The sequence below is a fragment of the Drosophila virilis genome, chromosome 2 (genome assembly GCF_030788295.1).
Source record: "Drosophila virilis strain 15010-1051.87 chromosome 2, Dvir_AGI_RSII-ME, whole genome shotgun sequence".
In the NCBI taxonomy this organism is placed as follows: domain Eukaryota; kingdom Metazoa; phylum Arthropoda; class Insecta; order Diptera; family Drosophilidae; genus Drosophila; species Drosophila virilis.
Genome location: NC_091544.1, coordinates 20,025,966 through 20,051,784, shown reverse-complemented (window position 1 = coordinate 20,051,784; position 25,819 = coordinate 20,025,966). Strand labels below are relative to the sequence as shown.

Genomic DNA, 25,819 nt, shown 5'->3' with positions numbered 1-25,819 from the left:
TTTAGAGTTTGCATTTGTACATCGCATTAATCTTGCGTACATCGCTGGGAGAGAAGCCGCGCCGTTGTCCCATCTGACGGGCATCAGGATTGCTGCGCAAGGCTTTCAATGTCGGCTGTCCGTTCCTACTGAAACTGGTGGTCGAGTAATGCATCACACTAGCATAATCATAATCAACGCCAAAGCCCGATTGTGTCCTGGCGCTGCCCTTATCAAAGTTGGCCAACATGCCAGGCTTTACGTTCTCGCTCAGCACCTGCACGTAGGAATCGCGCTCGTAGCGATTCTGTTCATGGAGAAAGCCCAGCGCATGCATAAGTTCGTGTATGGGTGTGCCATATGTGCGCAAGCAGTTCGGTGACTGTAGGTTGACCTCTTGGCGACCACCTAGGCGTCCAATGCTACTCCAGCATCCAGATTTACCGTTTACTATGGAAATGTAATCCTTTTCGTTTGTGCGCGGCTTGAAACGCACGCAAGTCTTGTCGTGATACTCTTTAAAGGCATGTTGTATGTTGCCCAGCTCCTGGGATGTGAATTTTCCTTTGATTTCGTAGGGAACCACACCGCCAGGCCAACGTGTGCTTACCGCTAGAAGGCCATTACGTGTGTCGTCGGTGCGGACGTCCCGGTAATTAAGTGGTATTAGTATATCACCTTCGTGGTAGGTGCCCAGCTCTTCGGGATTCTGTTGCGACTGCTCATTTTGAGAGTCTACCAGAGCTCCAGTTGTTTCAGTATCCGGATTACCAAAAATGGACTCGCCCATCTCCGACAGGTCAATCAATTCATCATCGTAGTTTTTCTCCTCCCCGACATCTCGTTTCTGGGCCTCGACGCAAACAAGAAGCAAGTAAATTGTTAAAACTGTTTGTAACTTTGCCATTTTGCGACATTCGCATACTGTTGTGGTGCTAAATGTGCGTGCGACTATATATAGAAATACGTCTGTACGCCAGCTCCTCTTACCTAGACCTCCAAAATTTGCCGACTTGGCGGCGGCGCTTTTTGTGTTTTAGTTGATAAGCGTTTTGGGTGACGGCGTTTGCGCGCATTTTATCGCCGACATTTGCAGGCATATTCATTTGCATTGCGTACGGCTGCATATCCACGTGCGCCGTGATTTATGGCTACATTTATGTAGCTCATGTTAAGCTTATGTGCATATTTGTGTCAAATGCGGCGACAAATCATTTAAGCATTGTTAAATTTACGATTCACATCGTCTTCTTCTTTGTCTAACGGCTTTTGGGGTTTGTTGTTTTGATCAACAAAGCAAGTGTTGTAAAATGCTTTTGATGATTTATCGGTTATTATCGAACCTGTGGCGATTTATAAGTATCACATTAATAATAAACTGCAATATAATTAAACATAAAATGTGTAAGATATTCTTACAGGTTCGGCATATTATATTTCTTGAATATTTCATAATAATTTCAATTTTAATTCCTTATATATTATATTCCTTATGATAGTATAAATTATTTTAATATTAATAAACAACAACAAAAATCTATTTTCAAAATGCATCATTTCAAGTTTCGATAAATGTTGTATATTTCGATTGGCTTTCTAGGTTATAAATCGATCAACTCTGATTTTTTTTTTTTTGCTACCTGTTGTGTTCACATAACTACCCCACCTGCCCGCTAACAGACAATAGTTGTCTCTCTCACACACACTACTGCCTAGGTCTAAATGTGAGCGCTCGAGCACGTCTGACTCAAAGTCTGCCTTCTATATGACAACGAGCGCGCAATTCAGTTCGCATTTTGTTCTCGGGCGTGTTGGACGTTTTTAGTTGTGGGAGCGGACACCGGAACTTGATTTCGTTTTATCATTCTATGCTAGCGTGTGCAGGTGTTAGTGACTGTTAGTGTTAGCCAATGCAAGCCAGCGCCCGTGTATTGGTGGAGCAGCCAATGCTGCTTGCAGTTCAAAAGGGCAGACAACAACAACGACCAGAAGGCAAAGCAGCTTCAAAAGCAATAACACAACAATACCTGGTGGAAAGCAACAAAAGAAGCATTTAAGCCAACTCGTTCGTTTATGTTTACGGTTCGTAAGTGTGTGAGTGTGTGTGTGTATTTGTTCTTATGAATACGCAAACAAATCAAACTATAATGGCCATCGCAAGCTACGAGTATTTGCCGTGTGTTCAATACTCAAATTCAAATTTAGATTCATGCTAGAAAGTGTCGCGTGCGAAAGTGTAAAATAAAAGCAGCAGCAACAGCGGCCGCGCAATTTTTTATGTAGCTGAAAACTAAAACCTGTTCTTGACGCCAAGTGCAAGTTACACATACACACACATACGCGCAAGCCAATACGTGTAAAGAGAGCTAAAGGCAATAAACAAAAACCTCAACGAGCACTACGACTTTGAAGTAATTCCTTTGAACCACACACATTCACATCTAGAGAAAAGAAAAACTGCACTTCATCGCCGAAAATATACAAAAAAAACCTCCAATTCGAAAAAAAAAAAAACGATCATGGCTATGACTTCTGCTGCTGTCTATGCGTCAGCAAGCGCTAACAACGCGCACGTCACACAACAGCAGCAACAGCAAACAACAAATCAACAGAGACAGCAACAGCGACTGAGCCGTGCGCGCACGAAAAGCGCAGCTCAAATGACGTCGACGTACACGCTGCTGCTCAAGCGCGCCAATTCAGCGCCCCAATGGATATTTCTCTTCATATTAATTTATTTAGCAACAGGTGAGTGTTTATGCGAGTGCACATGGTCAGGACTCAAGAGAGTGACAGTTGACAATTGTGATTGTATTTGCTTGTGTGTGTGAGAGCATGTTTTAGGTAAAGAGAGCGACTCAATTGGGGTAATAACAACATAAATACATACAATTCATATGACACCATTGTAGGCTCCAATTTTCTGCTGAGCCACTTACATTTTTTCGAGTGCACTGTATGTATGTTGTTGAGGGGAGTGTTTATTGTTGTTGTTGGTGTTGTTGTCGTCTTTATTGTTGCTTGTTTACAAAGCGACTTGTGCCAATACGTAAAAAGGCGGTCGTTGCAGGGATTTGAATGACAACACCTAAGCATAAATACCATCTTAATGAGTAATACCAAAAGCTGCAGCAAATTGCATCAATAAAATAATAAGTATAATTTATTGTCGATATGGCTTAAATACGTGTTTGCTGTTGCAAAACTTCGTTGCCGTAAAAATGAGCTTCTTTTCCTGAAAAATGTTACTTATCTAGTCCAACATTCTAAAGATTTTATATTAATCCAGATTGGACTGAGTGAGAGAATCAAATGAATTGAATAATTTCAAGAGATACATTTAAATTTAGAAGTTCTTTAAGTCTGCGTCTTTAGCTGGCCTATCCTAAGTCCAAATGCAAAAATCTTATGTATTATATATATTGTATAAATTGGTTAATGGCGTCATTAAAATGTTACAAAAATATCAATTCACATTTGTAATTTCAATAGACTGGAAATAACTAAAATATTAATAAGCTTTACATCTGTGAAATAGTACATCTACATAAAAAAAAAAATGTTTTTATTTAAATTGTAGGAAATTACAATACATTTTCCATACAGATATTTAATATTTGTCTTGAGTTTCTAAACATTAATTGAATATAATCATTAAAAAATGTTGTGTTTGGTTCCATTCTTATGCAGATTATGAACAATTTATTATAATAGTAGATTCGTCATTATCTGCATTTTTGAACTATCCACTCTAACGAGTACACACTGTAATATATGTAGTCGCTTTAGAATTTCGAAATATTTAAAGTTTAATATATTACAAAATGAATCTTTTAGAAAATGACGCATTGATAATTGAAATAGTATTTGTTGGGGATACCTTTGCTTATCTGTCAATCAACAAACAGCTGTCAGTTTGAAAAAGGCCCTGCCTTGCCCACTTGAGGGTATCGTGCGGAGTGCCCAAAGTGGACTGATATTTTAACTACTCTGTGTATAGAGTATGCGTGTAACTACTGTTTGCTCATCGATTGTGCAAAAGAGCGACCTCAAAAATACGTTTACTTATTAACAATACATGCATGTTTATGTGTCTGTACATATTTAGTTGTTATGTGCGTATCTTATCTGGGCGAAAGGTAGAGTATACGTGGCTACAAGAAATGCTAAGGCGGCCGGCAACTGGCAATGTGCTGAAGGCCAATCTTTGTCTATGTGTTGTTGTTGTAACAGTTGCAGTTGGGAAAAGCCCTCGCTATGATGATGAGCAGGAGATGCAACAACAAATACAACAACTGGTTTTTCAGCCTCATCATAAAACGCAGCCAACTTCGTCTCGTCGATCATCAAAGTCGTGTTTCCATTGAAATGCATCTTAAAGGGAAAATATACTTTATTTTCAAAGAAAAAATCGCAGTGCAGGTAAAACACACATACACATGCACACACTCACACACAAACCAGAAAATTACCTGTGCTACCTGAGTCGTTAACGTTAACAACACGTGACCCCGCGCTACCACCGCGGACGTGGTTCCGTCGCGGGTGTGTCACCCCCAGGCTGGTCAAGTGTTAAAGTGCAATCGGCCGGAACGCGTGTCGCATTCAGCTACTAAGCCTACGCACCCGGCTGATGGCCATTGCATGACGCTGTCCATTAGTGCAAGTCGTTAATACTTTTTATATACCATACTGGGAACTATTTATATAATAATATGTAAATAACTACATATGTACTTAGCTATAAGTTCAGGTGCTCGGGCACGATACGAGATAAATAAATCAACAGAACAAAAGAAGTAGAAAGCGGGTTGGGAAAAGGAAGTGAAACAGGAATAACAAAAATGGATAGAGAAAGATCGTGCAACCGAGTTACGACTTACTACAACTTAACTAATCTTACTTAAACTAAACTTCATAATATATGTTATAAAAAGTATAGAGAATGAAATCTTTTAAATCTTACTTGACTTCGTGAGAATCGCATAGTAGGTCAATATTTGAAAGTACATTGTTTTATTTTGAATTTACAGCGCAGCGGAGATAGCTATAATAGTTAACTTGTTTGGTGGGAGATATTAAGCGGCATTGCCCGGGCCAAGTATCTTCCGGTTAAGACTATTATACATTTTTCAAAATTAGCGAAAGATGTATTTATTTATATCGGGAACAATTATGCTTGAGAATTCTAAGGAGATCAGTCTCCGATTCCAGGGTATCTCCTGATCGAGATCTTTCACTAGCACTACTTTCACATTTAACCATGTTTAGGGTATAAGGTCTAAAGAAAGGGCAGATTTACGTTTACAGCGTTGCCAGATTTCAGGCTTCGGTGGGTGCATCGATTTTCAAGTACCTTGAGAAGACTACAAACCGCAAAAATGAAAAATAAATTACAAAAAATAATACAAAATACTCGCATATAATGAAAATGTAACCAGCTGCTTTCGCTTTTAGTTGCAAACAAATGTTTAAATTGTGGGCGTTGTTGGGTTTGTTGTTGTTGTTGTTGTTGTTGTGGTGGCGGTTATTGTGGTTGTTGTTGCCATTGACTTTATCAGAGGCATCACGTAGCTGCGTTTTATCTGTCGCTATTTGCATACGCAGCGAGTCGACCGCAACAGCCCAGCCAGCTGTGAGTTTGACTCATTGGAGTTAAAAGATTCGCATCCGCACTGTGGAATAGAAACCCAACAAACGAGTCGAAAACATGATATCGCCTCTAGATATTGTTAATTGTATAAGATATTTTTTATAATTTATGTGTGCTTCGCAAACTACATAAATATTGTGTTTGTAGATATTTCTTACAACCACTATTATTATTAATTGTGCCCTTATACAAATCCATCTTTAACAGACAGGTTGCTTATACTCTTACTAATCTTACGATATTGCTATTAAACTTGATTTTTACAACTTCAACAAACAATTATCATTTATTGTTTTTATTTTTAATCTAAAAATGTGTAATTTCATCTTTTTCTTAAACTTTTGTTGGCATTATGATATACATAATATACTTATAATTTTCCTAGAATTGAAACTTACCTTATCCTTTTTTTGGTACTTTAATTTTTTAATGCAATTCGAATAGCTGGATCATTGTTATCAGAGGCAATAAACAATAATCTACGAAAGCCAGAGAATGCAAAATTGAATATATAGAAAATGCTATATGCAAACTTATAATTCTTTTTGTCGATATCTCTCCCATATTTATAATATCGATAAATATCAATTATGGCACATGGTTTTCTAAGCATAGCTAGAAAATTTTATGATATAAGTAGCAACAACAAGTTCGATTAGTAGATATAGGATACAATATAATGATGAAAAGCATCTAAGCTTTGCATACTTCTCTCTGAAAATTGGAACATTATAGTATAAAATAATCGATCACGCTTTGGTTGCATTCTTCTTTTTTAATTGTTCGCTGTTGTATTGAATTTCCCATTTCTAAAACTTTTCATCACAACTACGTGTGCACATTCAGCTTTTGACGAAATTTTGTTTCAGCTTACCATACAACAGTGCGACGCCCACAATTGTTGCAAGCCAGTTTTGACTGTCCGTCTGTGTTTGCTCAGACTGTTCCGGGCACAAGCACCGGAAAAGATTCTCAGGCATTTTTCAACAGTTCATTGCTTTGTGCTACTTTGCCGAACGGGTCTTCTGGATCGCTCATACGCAAGGGCTGTATCTGTAGCTGTTGCTGTGGCTCTGGCTGCGGCTGCCTCCGATTGTTGTTGCCACTGGAAAACTGGTTCCCAGGCAAGTCGCGTCAGCGCAACGGCGGCGGCGCTAACAGTGACTCCACTTTGTGCCCAATTCTAAGCATTTTTGGGCGCGTTGCTATTCCCAGAAAAGTCTGAAGCCCATGACATAGATGAAAACGGGGTGGAGTTTCGCTGAATAAAGGTTGCCAAAGGCACGACACAGCCACCAAAGCGCGTTTCCTATGCGTTTCTAGCGCGTTTTCAACGCTTTTGCGTTCATGTGACGCGAATATTTATCAGAATTAATTAGCTTTTCTTCGCATGTGTGAATTGCTTTTGTTATAATCGTCTACCTATTGTATAATACAACAATATAATCAAGCCAGCGTATTTATCTAAATATTTAAAACGTCTATTCGAGGAGGCATTCTAAGAAGCACAAGCGGAACTTTGTGTGGGAACTAATTTGTTAAGTGACTTTAGACTTTGTTATATTCGTTTCTGTTGCGCTTGTTGTTGTTTGTGTATTTGAACCGAAAGGTGTCTGCACAAATGATTACCAAGTCGGAATATAAAGCGCACTCAGACATAAAAGATTTCAACGTGTTTGCCGTCGAACGAGAACGAGACTTGTTTGGCAAAGCTTCAACAAGAGATTCTTTTCAAGGCACTGAAGTGAACTTCTCTGATATGCAATTACAATGAGTCCAACTGATAAGAAAACTTACTGGGAAAATTGTAGACAAAAGAAAGGAATGAAAAGAAAAGGCAATCTTGAGACTTTGTACACTGTTTTCTAATCTTCGTTGAAAAGATGGGGGAGGTTCTACAAACAAACACAAACACAGCTAACTTAAATCATGAAAACCTTTTAATTGCTTATTAAAAATGTATACACCTAAAGTACATCTCAATATATAAAACTGTTTGTCCTGACTGACTGACTGACTGATTGGTGATCAATGCACAGCTCAAACTGTAAAAGCTAGGAAGCTGAAATTTTCACTTTAGTTGGACTTCGGGAAATTCCACCCGCAAGTGTGGAAAAATTCGTCTGCGCAGTTATGAAATTTTAAGTGCAGATAGGAGTTGCATTATTTATAAAATAAGATAGATATTTTTGTTATGTATTTGCGGTAATGATAGTCAATGTGTTAATAGGTTTTTTCATTACAATATAGACATACCATAGGCTCTTCAAATTTTAATCATTTTTTATCCCTTTCTCTCTCCCTTTTTCTCTCTCCCTCTCTTGCTGTCTTTCTCTTGGACATGCGTGTCGAACACATTAAATTTGTGATAGCTCTGAAAATATTGATAATCGCATTATTGGCAAACTATAATTAAACTTTAATCGCGACACGTTTTCACTTTTTCATGAATAGAAATAAATTCAGCAGCAACAAAAACTGAAACTAAAAAACGATACGAAAACGCAACAATTAAAAAGCAATTAAAATTGTTTTGAAAAAATTAGAAACGAAATTGTTGTCGTTTTTGCTGTTACGGTTAGCAAATTAAAATTATTAAAAAGTAAGAGCCCAGCAAAAACGGCACAAATAATTTATGCAACTTTTGGAACATTCAATAAGCAGCAAAACAACAAAAACTAAGCGAAAAATGAAATTTGTTCGTAGGCGTATGTTGCACAAAAGCTAATAACAAAAACAAAAAGTATTTACAGCAAAAATTAAAAACAAAAGCAACATCGACCGCAATAATAATAAAACAAAATGTGTCTGTGTGTGTGTGCGTGTGTGTGTGTCGGTTGGCTGTGAAGCAACCAATGGCAAAACAATTGAAGTATGACCAAATAAGAAAGAATGGCTATACCCGGCACACCGAAGATTAGATACTCTATTTCATTCTTGGTTCAGCCATGTTATATAGGAATCCGAATCGGCTGATTCGAACGGAACTATGCAAAGTTTTATTCAAATATGGACATGGCTACATCGACTCACCTTGTACACAAATATATATGTTATTGGGCGTTTTTGAGACAGATGCCTTACATAATTCTTGACAAATTTATAATAACCTTCGCAAGGGAATAAAAGAAAAACAGAGCCAGAGACGCAGCTGGGTTTTTATTTTGGCCATTCCGAAAGCCAGAGGGTGGGTAGCTGCTGTGCCAGTTGATAGTTACTTGGAGCTAACAGTTGCAGCAAACGCTGCTTAGAAAGTTGGGAGAGCACAAAAAACCAGACGAAAACGCCAGAGCTGCAAAATTGAATGCAAGCCAAACAGCCAAAACAGCTCACAAATCGCGTCAAACATGCGGTGTCTGTTTGTGTGTGTGTGTGAGCCACGTTGTTTTTGGCCTGTGTATAGGTTGGCGCTGATTAGTCATGCCACAAAGTGCAATGCAATGCAAAGGCCCAAAGCTGAGCTAATTTACATGCATACTTATGCAGATTTGCATGTGTGTAAGTGTGTGTGTGTGTGTGTGAGTGTTTGCTAACTAGGTCTTTCGCCTATGCAAAAGTGGGCGTGCCAGGAGTCTGAGCTACAATTTAGTTGTTACTCTTGTATTATACGAGTATTTAGCACAGTTTTCGACATTGCATTTGCATACATTACTTTTTTCGGAATGTTAATTTTTTTTTTGTAAAAACACTTTGGGGAAATGGAAAATGCATAATGATATAACTGAGTAGATTGTATCTATTAAACTACTGCATGCATGGGAAAATTAATAATTGTTTTAAAAGCTGAAATGAAAGTAGAAATTTATATTTGTCTTAGTTAATGAATGTGAAAAATGATGTTGAGAAACTATCAAAGTCATCTAACCTTTAATTTGCAAAAAGTAAAAATGTATATTCTTTGCAAGGTTACAAGTTTGTTTAAAAACGCAGTTCCATTAAATCTTTGCAAATGACTTGTAAACTCAAGTTGAAAACTCTGACTTAAATACAAATCGGCATATTTAACACAGATTATGGCATATAATGGAACTTGGGCGGAAAATGTGTGAAATGTGTGTACCTCGTACTTCATGCTCTTCTATAAATATCGAATATTCTTTTGTGGAATCTCCTATGTAAAATGCAAAATAATTATGAAAGCTATATCGAATTATTTAATTACATAGATGTCATTACCCTTTTGCGCCTTTATGCAGATTCTGCATATCTGCATGATCATAAATTTTGATGAGCAAACATAAATTCGAAGGGATATTGTCAAAACAAGATTATATTATATTATGCATACTGTTTTGTTAATAATTCTTTGTGCTCATTTAGTTACGATCATTCCAATTTTCTTTGTGGCGACCATTTGACACGCCCAACCTAAAGCTCAACGCGATTTAGACATAATTAAGCTTCAGCTTTGAAGAGTCGCTAGCTACAAACTTAATGTTCCCGAAATAGAAAACTATGAATCCTCTAGTGAGTTGTGTGCCCCACTAGAAAATACTCTGTAGCAGCGAGATGCCTTTACAAAAATTCTAGATCATAACATCGACAATAACACACACATGCACTTTATGCAGCGGCTGGGCTATTTCTTCCCTCTGCCGCACACTAAGGCAAATGCATTCTTGAATAACTTCGGTGTTTAAAGTCCGATCATTACAAAATGTTTGTATGTATGACACCACACCAAACTGAAGCCCATAATACCCTCTTTTACCCAATCTCAGTGGATATAGGGCATAAGCAGAGCCATTAACAACTGTTTCTTTTATGGTACCGCTAAAAACTTAAAATTCGCTCGCTCTCAACTCAAGATCTCGTTCCGAGTTGCCGTCAAAGTCGTCGCCGTCGCCGTCGTCGTCATCATCATTGTGGCTGTCGTCGTATTGTCGATTCATTCACAAGACAAATAAGAAGAAGACCAAAGCGAACAGTTGTCAAAAATGCGAAAGCAAAAATTCTTTTTGCTGTTTCGCATTTCAAACGTTTATGATTATGAAATTTCCGTTCCGTTCGTTTACGGCTAAACACAAAAGGCCAATGCTGTTATACAAAAGAGCATGTCTACACATACAGCATATGCAATAAGTAATTCTTTTTTATTTTAAATGGCATTTTCATACCCTGTAAAGAAGTTGCTGAAAGGGACGCAGCCACGATCCGCACCGCTAGACTTTTACTTTGATGTTCATTTTCTTTTCTCTTATTTCTAAAAAGGTTTACTTAAAGTTAAGTTTTATTTATACTTTTCACCTATTTTCCCATTTTTACTTAAAAGAGTAATTCAACTATCAAAAAGTAAATAACAAAATAGTTAAAGGGTTAGTTTAAAGTAATTGTAGTAGAATCTGAAGCAAAAGTCCATCGCAATTAATTTATGAATTACCAAGAATTTGGCTTAACTTCTTTCGGATGCGATGGTAGCTTTAAATATTTCCATCATATTTTAATTATCGTAAAATAGGGTATCTGGAGTGTGAAAAGCATTTTGCTTGCAGCATTCTTACATGCGTTTTGTAGCTTTTTTAATGTTCTTCTGCACAGTTTCGTACGTGAGTATAATATAATTATGAGCTACTTTACCAACGGCTTACTTACTGGCTCATTTACTTACTCACGAGTGGGCACGAAGCTCTCAAAGCGCTGACACACAAATAGAAAAACCAAAACCAAAACCGAATGACAGAAAAACGTTTCCAGAACCCTTCATTTCCAACTGTCCGGCACACTAAATCGCCTTTTAATACGAATCAAATGCCTTAAAAGCGGCGCAACAAAATCGATGGCCTCATAAGGTTTTCACCCCTGCGCGGGGGTGACGTTGGGCAGCCGTAGTAGGGTAAGGATGGGGCTGGCCCCCCAGTTCGAGGTCTGGTCAGCGCATTGCATGCAGTTGCTTTGTTTTTTGTTTAAACTGTTTCTAAGCCAACTGGCCTGTCAGGTAGTTAGGGCCAGGGCAGGCCAAGAGTTCAGAGTCATGTGGGGCAAGTCAGAGTTTTAAAACCGAAATGCTTGTGTGAATAGAATTAAATATAAACAAAAAACCTCCTTGTTCACACTTGCCAAATTTAGATTTATGACAATATCGCGTTTTCAGCCACTTAACACGAATTCTAAACTGCAAATTTTGCTGTTGAATATTTTTTTTTTATTTTATTTGTTAATAAACAGCTACTGCCACTTAACCAATGCCATTGAAACCAGCTCGAAGACATATTCATAAACATACATATATGACCGCAGAGAGTGTTTATAGGTACATATATATCAATACGAGCATATGTACACCCTCTTTAAGTATTTTGCTAAAAACTTTCGACAGTTAGTTTCCTAACTTTGTTTATTACATATGAGACAGATTGCATACTCTTCTTTTAGCTATGCATGCCTCTAGCTAGAGGCTTTCTTACTTCTGACAACATATGTACATAGGTTATTATTTTAAGATAAGCATTATTTGCGTAACAGGGCAAACAAATCAAAAACGAAGCAAACAAGAAAATATAATAGGTACATATATGAACGTAAACAAATCATTGTGCAAAACTAAATACACAAGAAATTTTATAAATTTAAAAAACCTCGAAAGCTGTGCCAACATTTGAGAGGCGAACAACTTCTTTTATGGAAATTTTAAAACTTTGTAATTAAAAAATATTCTCATAGGATTTCGCTTTATAATCTTCTTTAGTTTCATTGTCATATAGTAATTAATATAGTGTTTACATTGACAGCTATTATTGCCTATATAAACTGGCTTAGTTAACATTTCTATACTTATATTTTTTATATTTTCTAATTTCAAGCACCGCAAATTACTTGAACATAAATTCGAGTACCAAAAAAGAAATTGTTTACTTTTTCTATATATTACATTTTCTTATATCATGATAAATTCGGAAATTGCGTGTTTATTGAAAATCGGAAGAAATTAATAAATCGTTAATAACATTTTCATGTTTTTACAAATTTACATTATCGTTTCCTAAGTACAACTTTCTTTCTCATAATTTCAACTTTTTCCACTGAAGAGATAAAAAACTTGCTTATGTTTTGATTTTGTTTTTTTACGGCTTGTGCACTCACTCCATAGAGCCGGTGTTGTATCTTTAAGGAAAACACTTGAGCTCTGCTGTTGCTGCCCAAACACGCACACTTGTATGTATGTGTGTATGTATGTATGTCTCTCTGTATTTATGTATGTATGTGGTGAGGGCAACGGGAAAGGCGAATTGATTCTGCGCCGCCAGCGCAAATGAAAGTTGTGTTGCGAAGTTGACGTTGGGAGCAACTGATTAACATTAGGTGGCATCTGTGCCGTCAACTTTTCTAATTTGGTCAATGCTGCTTCGACTCAAACACTTTCCAGGCAAAAAGTCGGTTTGACCAATTGGCCAATTGCTAAATTAGACGTTAGCCGTGTACCCAATAAGACAAGTCGCGAAAAAAAATGTGACAAATGAGGAAGTCTACGATTACAAATGCAGCAAAAACAATGTCTCTTTAACTGAGTTACCCCTCCCCGTTTACCCGCCTTGCTTGACCTGTAATCAAATGCGATTACCGGCTGCCTGGCCTTGTCCAATTTGTATACCCTTTCCAAGAGTAATATAACTTTGTCATGAAATGTGTAACGTATCAGAGAAGTTATCTCCAACAGCAATAGCTGTAAAATTTCTTGATCATGCAATATAATTTCTCATTTTGTCAAAGCACCGCACAGATCTGCCTCTTTGTTGCCGTAGGCATATTTGTCAGAATCGGCCGGATAGACCCACAGAATGGGTCAACAATTATGAGCTTCACTTATCGCCGTATATGAAAACACTTCTGAGTCGTTTGCTTGTTTGTATGTCCACTAGGGTGTTTAATCTTCGGTGTGCTTTTTACAATACTCACCTCATTTTCTCTACCTTTTCTTCTCGAACAGATGTTGCCTCGGTGGAAGTGCACACGAAGGAGGCATATTTCAATGGGTCCGCTTATCTGCGTCTGCAAACGCCCATGCCCACCTGGGACCACTCTGCGATCAGTTTCCGCTCGTGCCGCGGCGGTGAAATACTCGCCCAGCAATATAACAAAAACTCAATCGTAATCTCAGTGCTCAACGATTTCCTGCAAGTCTCCCTCGCCGGACCAGCCGTCATCGGGCTGAACAATCGCCTGGACGTCAGACTGCCCTACCAACTGTTGGACAATCGCTGGCATACGCTACAATTCAAGTACGAGTACGGTAATCTCTATTTGCATGTGGATCGTGAGGCTATTATATTTGGTAAGTGATTATCTTCCAATTAAAGCGGGCTAGTCAGTCATGGATCGTGTCAAATTGAAAAGAAATTCGGCTCGACAAAAGTCTAAACATAACACTGACTGTGTAAGCCAACATTAAATTAATGAGACCTTTTGTTATATTCTGGGGGATTAAATAAATTACTTTGATTTAAATTTGAAACACAGATTTTATAAAAAACATTACGCAATTTTCATTATTTTTTTTAAAGTGTTAATAATTAAATAATAAAAATAATCGATTAAAAAGCTTATTGTTTGGTAACTGGATTTGGGAATGAAAAATATGCCAAATTATTATTATTAAACCAAAAATCTTAATCAATTATCGGATGTTCCATATCCGTTTCATTAAGCAACGGAACTTTGAAACTAATTTCTCTGTGCCAAAAACTCAAGCAGTCCACAAATTGTTCAAAACTTAATTCACTTCCATGCGGAAAGTTGTTAATTTGGCTCAGGAAAATTCAATTTAAATTGAAATTAGTCTCGGCTTGCGTTTTATCTAAATACATTAAGTCGCTTTTAGCGTGTTCGGCGCACATCGCAGCATTAATACATGCATAATAAATATATGGATACCATTTTTTCTGTACACATTTTTAATTTTGAACCCTTAGAAAAGCTGATTATACAATCCCCAATTTTATATCTTAGTCTCCCGGGAAAACTCTTCTACTAAGGACGACCCAAAAATTGTATTATTAGGAAAGGGTTATAAGCTATTAACCTATTTGATTATTCAGCGCTGGTATTTTATTTAAGTACTATTTCAGATCTAAAGAATTATAATAATTGAAAATGAACTTTGGTTTTTCAAAAACAACTAAATTTTACAATGATTAAATTTTTTGCGGGCTTGAATTTATGCACTGTAAATAAGGGAACGTGAGAGAACTTTATGGGAGCCTGAACTACGTGACCTGTTAACCTGGCCCATAACCACGTATTGGCAAGTCGCATAGCTTCCATTCAATGTCCATCTATAAATGCAATCCATCATTATGAAAAGTAATTCATGCATATTTCTGTATTAATTGCAGCCAACTCGACGTACAACAGCCAGTTTCTCACCAATCAGGACATCGGCAACGAGTTGGCCATACTGATATTGGGCAATTCGTTCTCGGGCTGCCTGCTGGATGGACCTGGACTGCAGTTCGTGAATGCATCCAAACAGAATGCCGTATTTGGAGTCTGCCCATTATCGTATGGTCCGTGCAGTGAGCACGAAACATTTACTCGGGCGCAGGACAACTATTGTCTGAATGATCCCTGCATGGGTCATGGCACCTGTACTTCAAGTGCCGATGGCTACGAATGCCGCTGCACGGCACGGTACTCGGGCAAGAACTGTCAGAAGGACAATGGCTCGCCGTGCGCCAAGAATCCGTGCAATAATGGCGGCACCTGTCGCGAGAACTCACGCGGTGACTACCAATGCGTCTGTCATGCAAATCATAGTGGCGAACACTGTGAGACCGAGGTCAATATACATCCGCTCTGCCAGTCGAATCCGTGTTTAAATAATGGCGCGTGCGTTGTGCTGAGCGGCAGCTCCAGTCCCACCTGCGAGTGCCCTAAGGGCTATACGGGCGCCCGTTGCGAAATCGATATGGATGAGTGCGCCTCACAGCCTTGCCAGAACAATGGCAGCTGCATCGATAGCATCAATGGATTCAGCTGCAACTGCAGCGGCACCGGCTACATGGGCGCCTTCTGTCAGACGAACATCGATGAGTGCGATGACAATCCGTGCTTAAATGGCGGGCGCTGCTTTGATACATACGGCGGCTACACCTGCCAGTGCCAGGATGGCTGGCACGGCGAGATCTGCGAGAATCCCATTAGCTGCCAGACGCAGCAGTGCCTCAATGGCGGCACCTGTGTCGATAAGGCCATCGGCTTCCAGTGCATCTGTGCGCCCGAATATAGCGGCGAGCTCTGCCAACTGGGTCCGAGCTGTGCCCAGCAGTGTCCCATCGATTCGGAGTGTGTTGGCGGCGTGTGTATGTGTAAGCCAGGAACTTCGGGTGAGTAGATGATTCTACGTTTAAATATGGTTTCAATGGTTCAATGGCTCATGGTGTGGCGCATGTAACTCTTTCGTTTTGGTTTAGCTTTAGGGTTACCAAATTTATCTCTGCCTCTCTCTTTCTATCTTCCTACCTGGTCTTCCAATTGAATTTTAATCTAACAAAAGCTACCGCTTTGGAGCTGCCAACTTTGCTTGAATTGCATGGCCTGGGATTAGGTGCGGGAGAGGGCGATCTTGAAGGAGTATCGAGCACTCTGTGCGCCGGTGGCAAAAAGAAACGCTATATATCACCCGAGTGGCTTAAGCGCAAGCGTTGTGAGCTAAAATTAAGTAGGTCCACAGTTACACTATTCGGGACCCACTTGTGCTTGAGTTTTCATCATAGGGATTCTAAATACATTAAAAAAAAAAAGCCCATAGATTAATGCTAGCTTCTTTTAAATTTAAAATTTATAAGAGGATCTATAAGCTTAATTTACAAATGCTGCAATGGGCAACCAATTTGTATACCCTTGTAAGAATTATTTTAGTAGAAGGAGAAATCTCCGACGCCATGAAGTATTATGTATATTCTTGAACAGTATCATTTGCCGAGTTGATATAGCCATGTCCGTGTCAGTATTTCATTGTTTCACTACACTGCTCAAATACATGTGAAATTTAATCAACTATATCTATATATCTATATCTATATATACTATATAATATAGCTGCCATAGGAAAGATCGGCCGAAAATTAAGTTCTTGTATAAAAAAATTGCTAGTTTATGACCAGCTTGGCATTTATTAGCTCAAATATTTTGCATACATATAAGCCGAATCTTATCAACATCGCACCACTATATTATATAGCACTATGGCAAAATATTATGATTTTTCAAGATATTTTCATCAAACTTAGAATTTTCGAGCTAAACTATTTTGATATTTCAAAGACAAATGTCTACAAGGGTATATAGTCTTCGGCGTGCCGAAAATATACTTACCTTCTCACAAAATTTCAATTTTACATATAAAGTAGTCCAAAAATGTACTATAAAAGCTTTGAATTAAGAGTGTTATCCTGCTACCGAAAGTAAACCTCTATAAATTGTGAGCTTTATAAAATATTTCTTTGGTGAATCCATTTCGTCCTAACATTGACATCACTATATGTTTTCATAAGTTTGGAACTGTAGGGAATACAATTCCGCCATCTTACAAAAAATAATAATCACCATTGGTGAACATCAGAGACCTTAGATATATGCAGCCGAGAGGTGGCAAAAATTTGAAGTAGTGCTAAAAAAAGTGGGTTACGCAGTCAGAAAGAGAGCTTATTTGAAGAATCAATGTCGTTTAACTTAAATACCAAATCGTTGAGCTCATATACATTTAGCTATTAAATAATAAACGCATAATTAAAACGCTTTTAACTAATCCAAAATACTTTTATGTAAACACAAACAAACACATATACACTTACATATATACTCTACATATTGGTAACAATCCTGTGTATATATACGGCTATGCGAATTATATGTGTATATGTAGGCCCCATTGGTCATTGCCTGCCAACAACAACAACACCGCTACCAGAACAAGCAACCACTGCAAGAACAACCCCAGCTATTCCCACAACAAATGTTGCAACAACAGCAACATATATTACTACCACCAAAAAACCTTCAATAACCAACACAACAAGAACAGCAACAACAACAACAGAAAGTAAACTAAACAAACAGCAACACCAACAACAACAACAACAACAAGCACAAACGCAACGCTCGGCCTCCCTGAATGCATGTCCCCAAGAAAATTGCTTGAATGGTGGCACCTGCCTAGGATATAGTAACAATTATACCTGTATATGTGCTAGTGGATACACAGGTTTGGCAACAACAACAACAAACAGGGTTGCACTGCAAGTTCTGTGTGGGGAAATACTCTATACATACAAACGATATATTGATATATAATTATTAATAAATTAATCTATTAAACCTTTCGTAAATATCGAATTTTCTATTTGGATTTCATCTATATATTATGATTTTTAAATTAAATCTACAACATTTTTAAGAGAATCGAAATTGCAATATATTTTTATTTTGCTTCACTTAATCTAGAAAGATCTTAAAAAATATTATTTTGCCTAAATCAATTCTAAAAATCATTAAGTAAATATTGAAATATCGGTTTAAATATTCACTATCCACTGTATGGTTAAACGAAATCTATAAAATATATATTAAATAGAGTTTTTATCTATATATCCACTGTATATCGTATTTGGCTTATATGTGTATCGAATTTTCGATTTAATTCGTAGTGCAACCCTAACTAGATTAACTGTAAATATATAGACTTGTAGTATTTATTATCCATAGAATTGTAGTATTTATTATTTTGTCGCTTAGAAACCCTAAAATGTTAGTCTTAAGTACAGTTGGTAACAAAAGCAGCTTAGGCATGATCAAATCTAACCTAAAATTTTGTTTGATTTTTTAATTTTGATCTGATATTCAGGTTACAACTGCCAGCAGAGCACGGGCGATGGCGCCGCCGCTTTGGCCTTAACGCCCATCAACTGCAACGCCACGAATGGCAAGTGCCTGAATGGAGGCACCTGTTCCATGAATGGCACCCATTGTTACTGTGCCGTTGGCTACTCTGGCGATCGCTGCGAGAAGACAGAGAACTGTTCGCCACTCAATTGCCAGGAGCCAATGGTCTGTGCTCAGAACCAATGCATTTGCCCAGAGAACAAGGTGTGCAATCAGTGCGCCACACAACCCTGCCAGAATGGCGGAGAGTGCCTTGACCTGCCCAATGGGGACTTCGAGTGCAAGTGCCAGCGAGGCTGGACAGGGCGGAACTGTGCCAACGATGTGGATGAATGCGTACTGCAGCCAAAAATCTGCGGCAATGGCATTTGCAAAAATGAGAAGGGCTCCTACAAGTGCTACTGTACGCCTGGATTCACGGGCATCCATTGTGACTCCGATGTAGATGAATGCCTCAGTCATCCGTGCCTGCACGGCGCCACATGCCACAACAAGGTAAGTGTATCGCTGTACCAGCCATCAGAATAGAGTCTCCAGTTACTAAAATGTAATTAGTTGTTTTTCTTTAAATATGGAAAGCATCGGATATTGAGACAAGTGAGTGCGTTCTGATATAAAAAGAGAACAAAATGTAGAGCTTCGCTATGGTTCTTAAGCTGATTTATCCTAAAAGAAACCCCGTACTTAATCAATAGATTCATCACACTACCTATCTCACTCTTAGAATTCCTAGAGATGCCTTTTTATATACTATATAATTTAAATAGCTGCAAAGTTAGCGAGATAAGTTATCGTGTTTCCCTCTTATATTTCCGGATTTCCTATTAATCCAGTAAATCCTTTGCGATATTGTGCAGCCTTGGCTTATCTTGCTTCCGTATTGCTTACAATTTAAATTAAAGCCTACTCCAATAAATGACTAGAATATACAATTCATCATATTTTAATTCCCAGAAGTATATTTATAATTCAGTTGCGTTTTAGGGCTAAGATAGTTTTATTTCTAAAAGAAACAATATTAATTTGTCTTTTCCTTCTGACAAACCAGATCAATGCCTACGCGTGCGACTGCAAGCCTGGCTATCAGGGGGAGAACTGCGAAATTGATATTGACGAGTGCATTAGCAATCCGTGCTCGAATGGCTCCACTTGTATTGATATGATTAACAATTTCACGTGCTCCTGCATACCGGGTATGACGGGTCGCATATGTGACATTGACATCGATGACTGCATCTCGGCGCCCTGCCTCAACAATGGCCTGTGCATAGACGAGCTGGGTGGCTTCCATTGCGACTGCGGCGGCACGGGATACGAGGGCAAGAACTGTGAGCTGAATATTGATGAATGCGTATCGAATCCATGCACGAATGGCGCCAAGTGCATAGATCAGGTGAAGGACTATTTCTGTGAGTGCCATGCTGGCTACAAGGGAAAGAACTGTGAACAGGATATCAATGAGTGCGAGAGCAATCCCTGTCAATACAACAGTAGCTGCTTGGAACGCTCCAATGCCACCTTGTATCAGCTAAGCAGGGTTATGGACTTGCCACGTGTCTTCAGTCAGCCCTTCAGCTATGAGAATGCCAGCGGGTAAGTTAAGGATGCGAACAAGTGGTGCTTGGAAATAAAAAATATATACATGGTATACTGTTTATCTGGACTGACTGACTGATTGACTGACTGGTTAACCAGGAGAATCTAAACCATAAACGTAAAGAAGCTGAAATGTATGTAAAAACTACCCTTACGAAACTCCGCCAGCATGGGAAATCGCGGAAAAACGGCTGGCTTATCGTTCGATCGGTCTAAAATCGTTTTAAATTATCTGTGTTTAAATTCATTCGGGGAGTGCAAAATCCATCTCTCTTCCCTGGAAAAAACGGGTCAAATGTATGAATGAAATGTATACCTGAAAGCGTATTTTTCGGTTTCAAGATTCCACACAACGCGACTAAAATTCGATGGATGGGACAAGGCGGGGAAAATATTATTTATCCTAATATCTTATTTTCCAGATATGAATGTGTGTGCGTGCCAGGCATCATAGGCAAGAACTGTGAGATCAATATAAATGAATGCGAGAGTAATCCGTGCACCAAGCACGGCACCTGCAATGATGGAGTAAGTGCATCAATTATTAGGCTAACAAAGTGACGCGAAACTTAATGCTTTCCATCCCAACAGATTGGTACCTACACCTGCGAATGTGATCCGGGCTTTGAGGGTACACACTGTGAGATCAACATTGATGAATGCGATCGATATAATCCCTGCCAGAATGGCACCTGCATTGATGAGATTAATGACTACGAATGCGACTGTGATGCCAATTTTGGTGGCAAGAATTGCTCTGTACCGCTAATTGGCTGCATCAGTGGTCCCTGTTTAAATAATGGCACATGTCGCCCATTTTTAGTGAACGAAACGATACACCTGTTCAACTGCTCATGCGAGCACGGCTACCAGGGAGAAACCTGCGAGAAGACCACAACCTTGTCCATGGTTGTCAGCAGTCTGATAACGGTAAAGACGCAACGTGACGAGGGCTACGACATTAATTTGCAGTTCAAGACAACGCTGCCAAATGGTGTTCTTGCCTTTGGAACCTCCGGTGGTCAGAACGGACCGGTTAGCTATATACTGGAACTGATCAATGGAAGGCTGAATTTACATTCATCGCTGCTGAACAAATGGGAGGGCGTTTTCATTGGATCCAAGCTGAATGATAGTAATTGGCACAAAGTGTTTGTGGCCATCAATACGTCGCACTTGGTGCTTTCTGCCAATGATGAGCAGGCCATCTTTCCCGTGGGTTCCTATGAGACAGCCAACAATAGCCAGCCCTTGTTCCCACTAACCTATCTGGGCGGAACCATACCCAATTTAAAGTCATATCTAAACCATCTGACGCATCAGCCCACCAGCTATGTGGGCTGCATGCAGGATGTCGTCGTCAATGGCAAATGGATCTTTCCCGATGAGCACAACGAGCCCGATTTGGATGAGAATACCAAATTGTCCTATGTACAAAGCGGCTGTCCGCGCACGCAGCAATGCAACCCAAATCCGTGTCACTCCAATGGCGAGTGCACAGATCTTTGGCACACCTTCACCTGCCACTGTCCCAGGCCTTTCTTTGGACACACATGCCAGCACAGTGAGTACTCGTTTACAGTTCTGGACAAGTATTTGGCATAACAAACTCTTCTATACTCATTAGATATGACGGCAGCCACCTTTGGACATGAGAATACCACACACTCGGCTGTGATTGTGGAGACGACAGATGTAGCCAGACGCGCCATACGCTCCATTTTGGACATATCCATGTTTATACGAACGCGCGAACCAACGGGTCAGGTCTTCTACCTGGGAAGCGATCCGCGCAAGATGCCCACAAAGAGTGAGTATTTCTAACAAAGTGAAATCCAATCTTAATGTACCTCTTCCGTAGACGTTGGCGACTCGTATGTGTCTGCTAAGCTGCATGGTGGTGAGTTGCTGGTGAAGATGCTGTTTAATGGCACGCCAGAGGCATATACGGTCGGTGCACAAAAGCTGGACAATGGCTACAATCATCTCATCGAGGTGGTGCGTAATCAGACACTGGTGCAGGTCAAGCTCAATGGTACCGAGTACTTCCGCAAGACGCTGTCGACGACGGGTCTGCTGGATGCACAGGTGCTCTACTTGGGCGGGCCGGCGCCAACGCGCGAATCTTTGCTGCCAGTTAGCACAGAGCCGGGCTTAGATGAGAGCAGCGTGCCCGTAAGCGGCAACACGCCGTCCAAGGAGGCGGACGACAGCAAGGATTACTTCAAGGGCATAATACAGGATGTTAAAGTGAGCAATGGTTCGCTCAATATGATCGTCGAAATGTATCCACTGAATGTGACCGATGTAAATGTGAACGCCAAGCCCTTTGGAGCGGTCAGCATTGATCGAACGTCGGTACTGCCGGGCGAGGTGTCGGACGATTTGTGCCGCAAGAATCCGTGCAAACACAATGCCGAGTGCCGCAACACATGGAACGACTATAGTTGTAAATGCCCGAATGGTTACAAGGGCAAGGATTGTCAGGAGATTGAGTTCTGTCAGCTGGTCACCTGTCCAGGCGGCAGTAGCTGCCAGAATCTGGACGATGGCTACGAGTGCTTAACCAATATCACATTCACTGGCCAGGAACATTCGCCGCTAGCCTTCTCCTACTTCAAAGAGCAGCTGCCAGATGAGATTGGCGGCATGGCCAAGCAGCCGCTACTGAAACCGGTAATTGAAATTGCATATCGCACACGTGCCGGTGGCACTCTGCTCTTCATTGACAATCAGGATAGCTTCTTTGAAATTGGCGTAAATGGCGGCAGGGTCACTGTCACATGGAAGCTGACCCAGCTGCACATTGGTGAGTCAGGGCGCTTCGAGAAGGAGAACACGGATGGCGAATGGAATCGCATTTATTTGCGTGCACATGGCGGTAAACTTGAGGGCGGCTGGAAGGGTTGGGAATCGATGGTAGATCCCACGCCTGGCTTCTCAACGGACATCGATCAGGCGGCGTTCCAGGATCTGCTCTTCAGTAGCACCCAAGTCTATTTGGGCGGCATGCCAGAGTCGCGTCAATTGCGCGGCTCCACACAATCCTCCCAGCAGGGCTCCCAGTTCAAGGGCTGCCTGGGTGAGGCGCGCGTCGGTGATCTACTGTTGCCCTATTTCTCCAATGCCGAACTCTACCCGCACACTGAGAATGTGTCCGTGCAGCTGCATGCACAATTTCGCCTGAACTCGACCCGACCCGAGGAGGGCTGCATTTTGTGCTTCCAAGCGGACTGTAAAAATGGCGGCTACTGCAATGCGCCCAACGATGAATACGCGTGCACCTGCCAGGCGGGCTACGAGGGCGATGACTGCGCCACGGACATCGACGAGTGCCTCAACACGCACTGCGAAAACAATTCCACATGCATAAATCAGGTGGCCAACTTCTATTGCGAGTGCCAGCCCGGCTTCGAGGGTCGCTACTGTGAACAGAACATTGACGAATGCGCCGCCCAGCCATGTCACAATGGCGGCAACTGCACCGATCTGATCGCTGCCTACCGCTGCGACTGCCCCGACGAGTACACGGGTCCGCAGTGCAGTGCGCTCAAGCAGATGACTTGCGAAAATGAGCCTTGTCGCAATGATTCCACCTGTGAAAATGGATTTAGTAAGTCAATATACTGATTAACTAACTATATCTAAGTCATCTCTAGCATATTTAGCTAATGCACCATTTATGACGAGTTACTATATCATCCACCAGAGGCCACAAATTAACCTGCCCATTAGTTTTATGCATTGTGTATGCTCCTTATCTATTCAGCTGCTGCAAAAGTCAGCTTGCGAAATATGCTACCTTTTACTTAAACCTGAATCCTCTTTTTGCTAAAGAGAAGTTGTTTTGGTTACATCTGGTTCTGGGGTCTTTAATCCTGCCCCTATAATCCGAAACTTAGCCCATTAAACCTTTGGGTGAATTTTTCGTTTTTACGTTTAAGATATACAGGATATTAATATATGCTTAAATGTATTTACTTTTTAGATGCTCAAACCGGGAATAACTTTACATGCACATGCTCTACAGGATTTGAGGGCCCACTATGTGACATGCCCTTCTGCGAGCTGACACCCTGCTCCAATGGAGGGTTGTGTCTGACCACGAATTCCGTAAGCCTACATTTATTTAGTCTTTGAACACACATTTTAAGACTTTTAGCTTTTACAGATACCAAATTGCAAGTGCAGTCTGGGCTATATGGGTCGCCTTTGTGAGGAGGAGATCGATGAATGTGCCTCCAATCCCTGCATGAATGGTGGCCAATGTAACGATCTTGTAGGTGGCTATCAATGCAACTGTACGTCCACTGGCTTTGAAGGCGTGCACTGTGAAAACGACATAGACGAGTGCATCGAGAGCTTGGAGTATTGTGGCGATCTCGGACGCTGCATCAACATGCCGGGCAGCTTTAAGTGCATTTGCCAGAAGCCCTACTGTGGCGCCTTCTGTAACTTTACCGATCCGTGTAATACGCTAAACATTTGCGCCAATGGCGGCCAGTGCGTGGAGAACTGCGGCGGCGAAGCGGATTACTACTGCAATTGCACCGAGGGTTTTATGGGAAAGAACTGCACAGCGCCGGTATGTTACAAGATTGCACAACTCTAGAAAACTTTTCTAATCAATATGTATCTTTAGATAACGGCCAAGGATGATGGTCCATCGACAACAGACATTGCTATTATTGTCATACCTGTTGTTGTCGTCCTGCTGTTGATTGCTGGTGCACTGTTGGGCACGTTTCTGGTGATGGCACGCAATAAGCGTGCCACACGTGGCACCTACAGTCCCAGCGCACAGGAGTACTGTAATCCTAGGCTGGAAATGGACAATGTGCTCAAGCCACCGCCAGAAGAACGACTTATTTAGTTAGCACCAGTACCAAGCCTGAATATAAACAAAAGATATTTTACAAAATCCGCCCATATAAGTACAATGCGATCCTGTCTTGTTGTACTAAGTTTATCTATAGTTAAGTTCGTCTTTAAAAGGTGCTCGCAAAGCAATGAATCAGGCTTCCACAGAGCAACTCTGCAGCAATCCTCCCCCCACAGAGACACACTTAGACTTTAATACCTACGCTTTAGTTAGTAAATAACTCAGTTTTCTATTTATTATAGCGAGTAGTTTGTATGGCAATCACTTTATAGTCGTTATATAGTTACTGTTTAGATTCAGTATTCGATGTAAACAGAATGAACGAGTATATATCTAAAAGCTGCGAACAAAGTTATGCTGCACACAGAAACAGAAACACGAAATTGAAAATAGAGTTCAAAAACAAAATAACAACAGAATTCGAAGCATTGCATGCGCAAGCCCTTAAATACGCTAATGTACAAGAATATTTTGTAAATAGGTGTGTATGCCCGTTTTTAAACTAAATTAGCTGAGCTAAATAAAATCCTACATACCCTTGCATGCATACATATATATGTTTATTTATACATGCCTAAATATATATATATATATATATATCATTTATTGCGGCCTTATAGAAAGAGCATGAAAACTAATTCTACGTAGCTATTAAGTAAATCAAATATTTTGCTCTAAAATTTTTAAGCGTAAACTTAAGAGACTGTACTATACATACATTAAATATTGCGACTTTTTTCAAAGAAAAGATAATAAATACAAAAAATAAACGAAAAAAATTCTTTTGTAATTTTTGCATATATATGTAGATTGGGTTATATTGGAAGACCTGC

The 25,819-nt window shown here is 40.0% G+C and overlaps 2 protein-coding genes across 6 annotated transcripts; one reads left to right on the top strand and one right to left on the bottom strand.

Annotated features, from left to right (window-relative positions):
- Position 1: 1 nt before the first annotated feature.
- Positions 2-1,252, bottom strand: LOC6630419 (zinc metalloproteinase nas-4). Of its 2 annotated transcripts, XM_032437808.2 has the most exons (2): positions 970-1,252; positions 2-832 (listed from the first exon to the last, which is right to left on the bottom strand). In XM_032437808.2, exon 2 carries the CDS (start codon positions 767-769, stop codon positions 2-4), a length of 768 nt encoding a protein of 255 aa, XP_032293699.1. In that variant the 5' UTR covers positions 770-832; positions 970-1,252. The 2 variants fall into 2 exon arrangements, with proteins under 2 accessions (XP_032293699.1, XP_002053294.3); XM_002053258.4 differs by having other exon boundaries at positions 2-1,252.
- Positions 1,253-1,761: 509 nt separating this feature from the next.
- On the top strand, positions 1,762-25,533 carry crb (cell polarity complex component crumbs). 4 transcript variants are annotated; one of them, XM_032437765.2, is made up of 14 exons: positions 1,762-2,727; positions 13,557-13,901; positions 14,962-15,951; positions 17,493-17,831; positions 18,471-19,003; positions 19,064-19,105; positions 19,557-20,101; positions 20,527-20,632; positions 20,696-21,668; positions 21,732-21,914; positions 21,966-23,717; positions 24,093-24,217; positions 24,276-24,689; positions 24,747-25,533. In XM_032437765.2, exons 1-14 carry the CDS (start codon positions 2,499-2,501, stop codon positions 24,975-24,977), a joined length of 6,807 nt encoding a protein of 2,268 aa, XP_032293656.1. In that variant the 5' UTR covers positions 1,762-2,498; the 3' UTR covers positions 24,978-25,533. The 4 variants fall into 4 exon arrangements, with proteins under 4 accessions (XP_032293656.1, XP_032293663.1, XP_032293665.1 ...); XM_032437772.2 differs by lacking the exon at positions 17,493-17,831 and adding an exon at positions 16,122-16,286; XM_032437774.2 differs by lacking the exon at positions 17,493-17,831.
- The last annotated feature ends 286 nt before the right edge of the window (positions 25,534-25,819 follow it).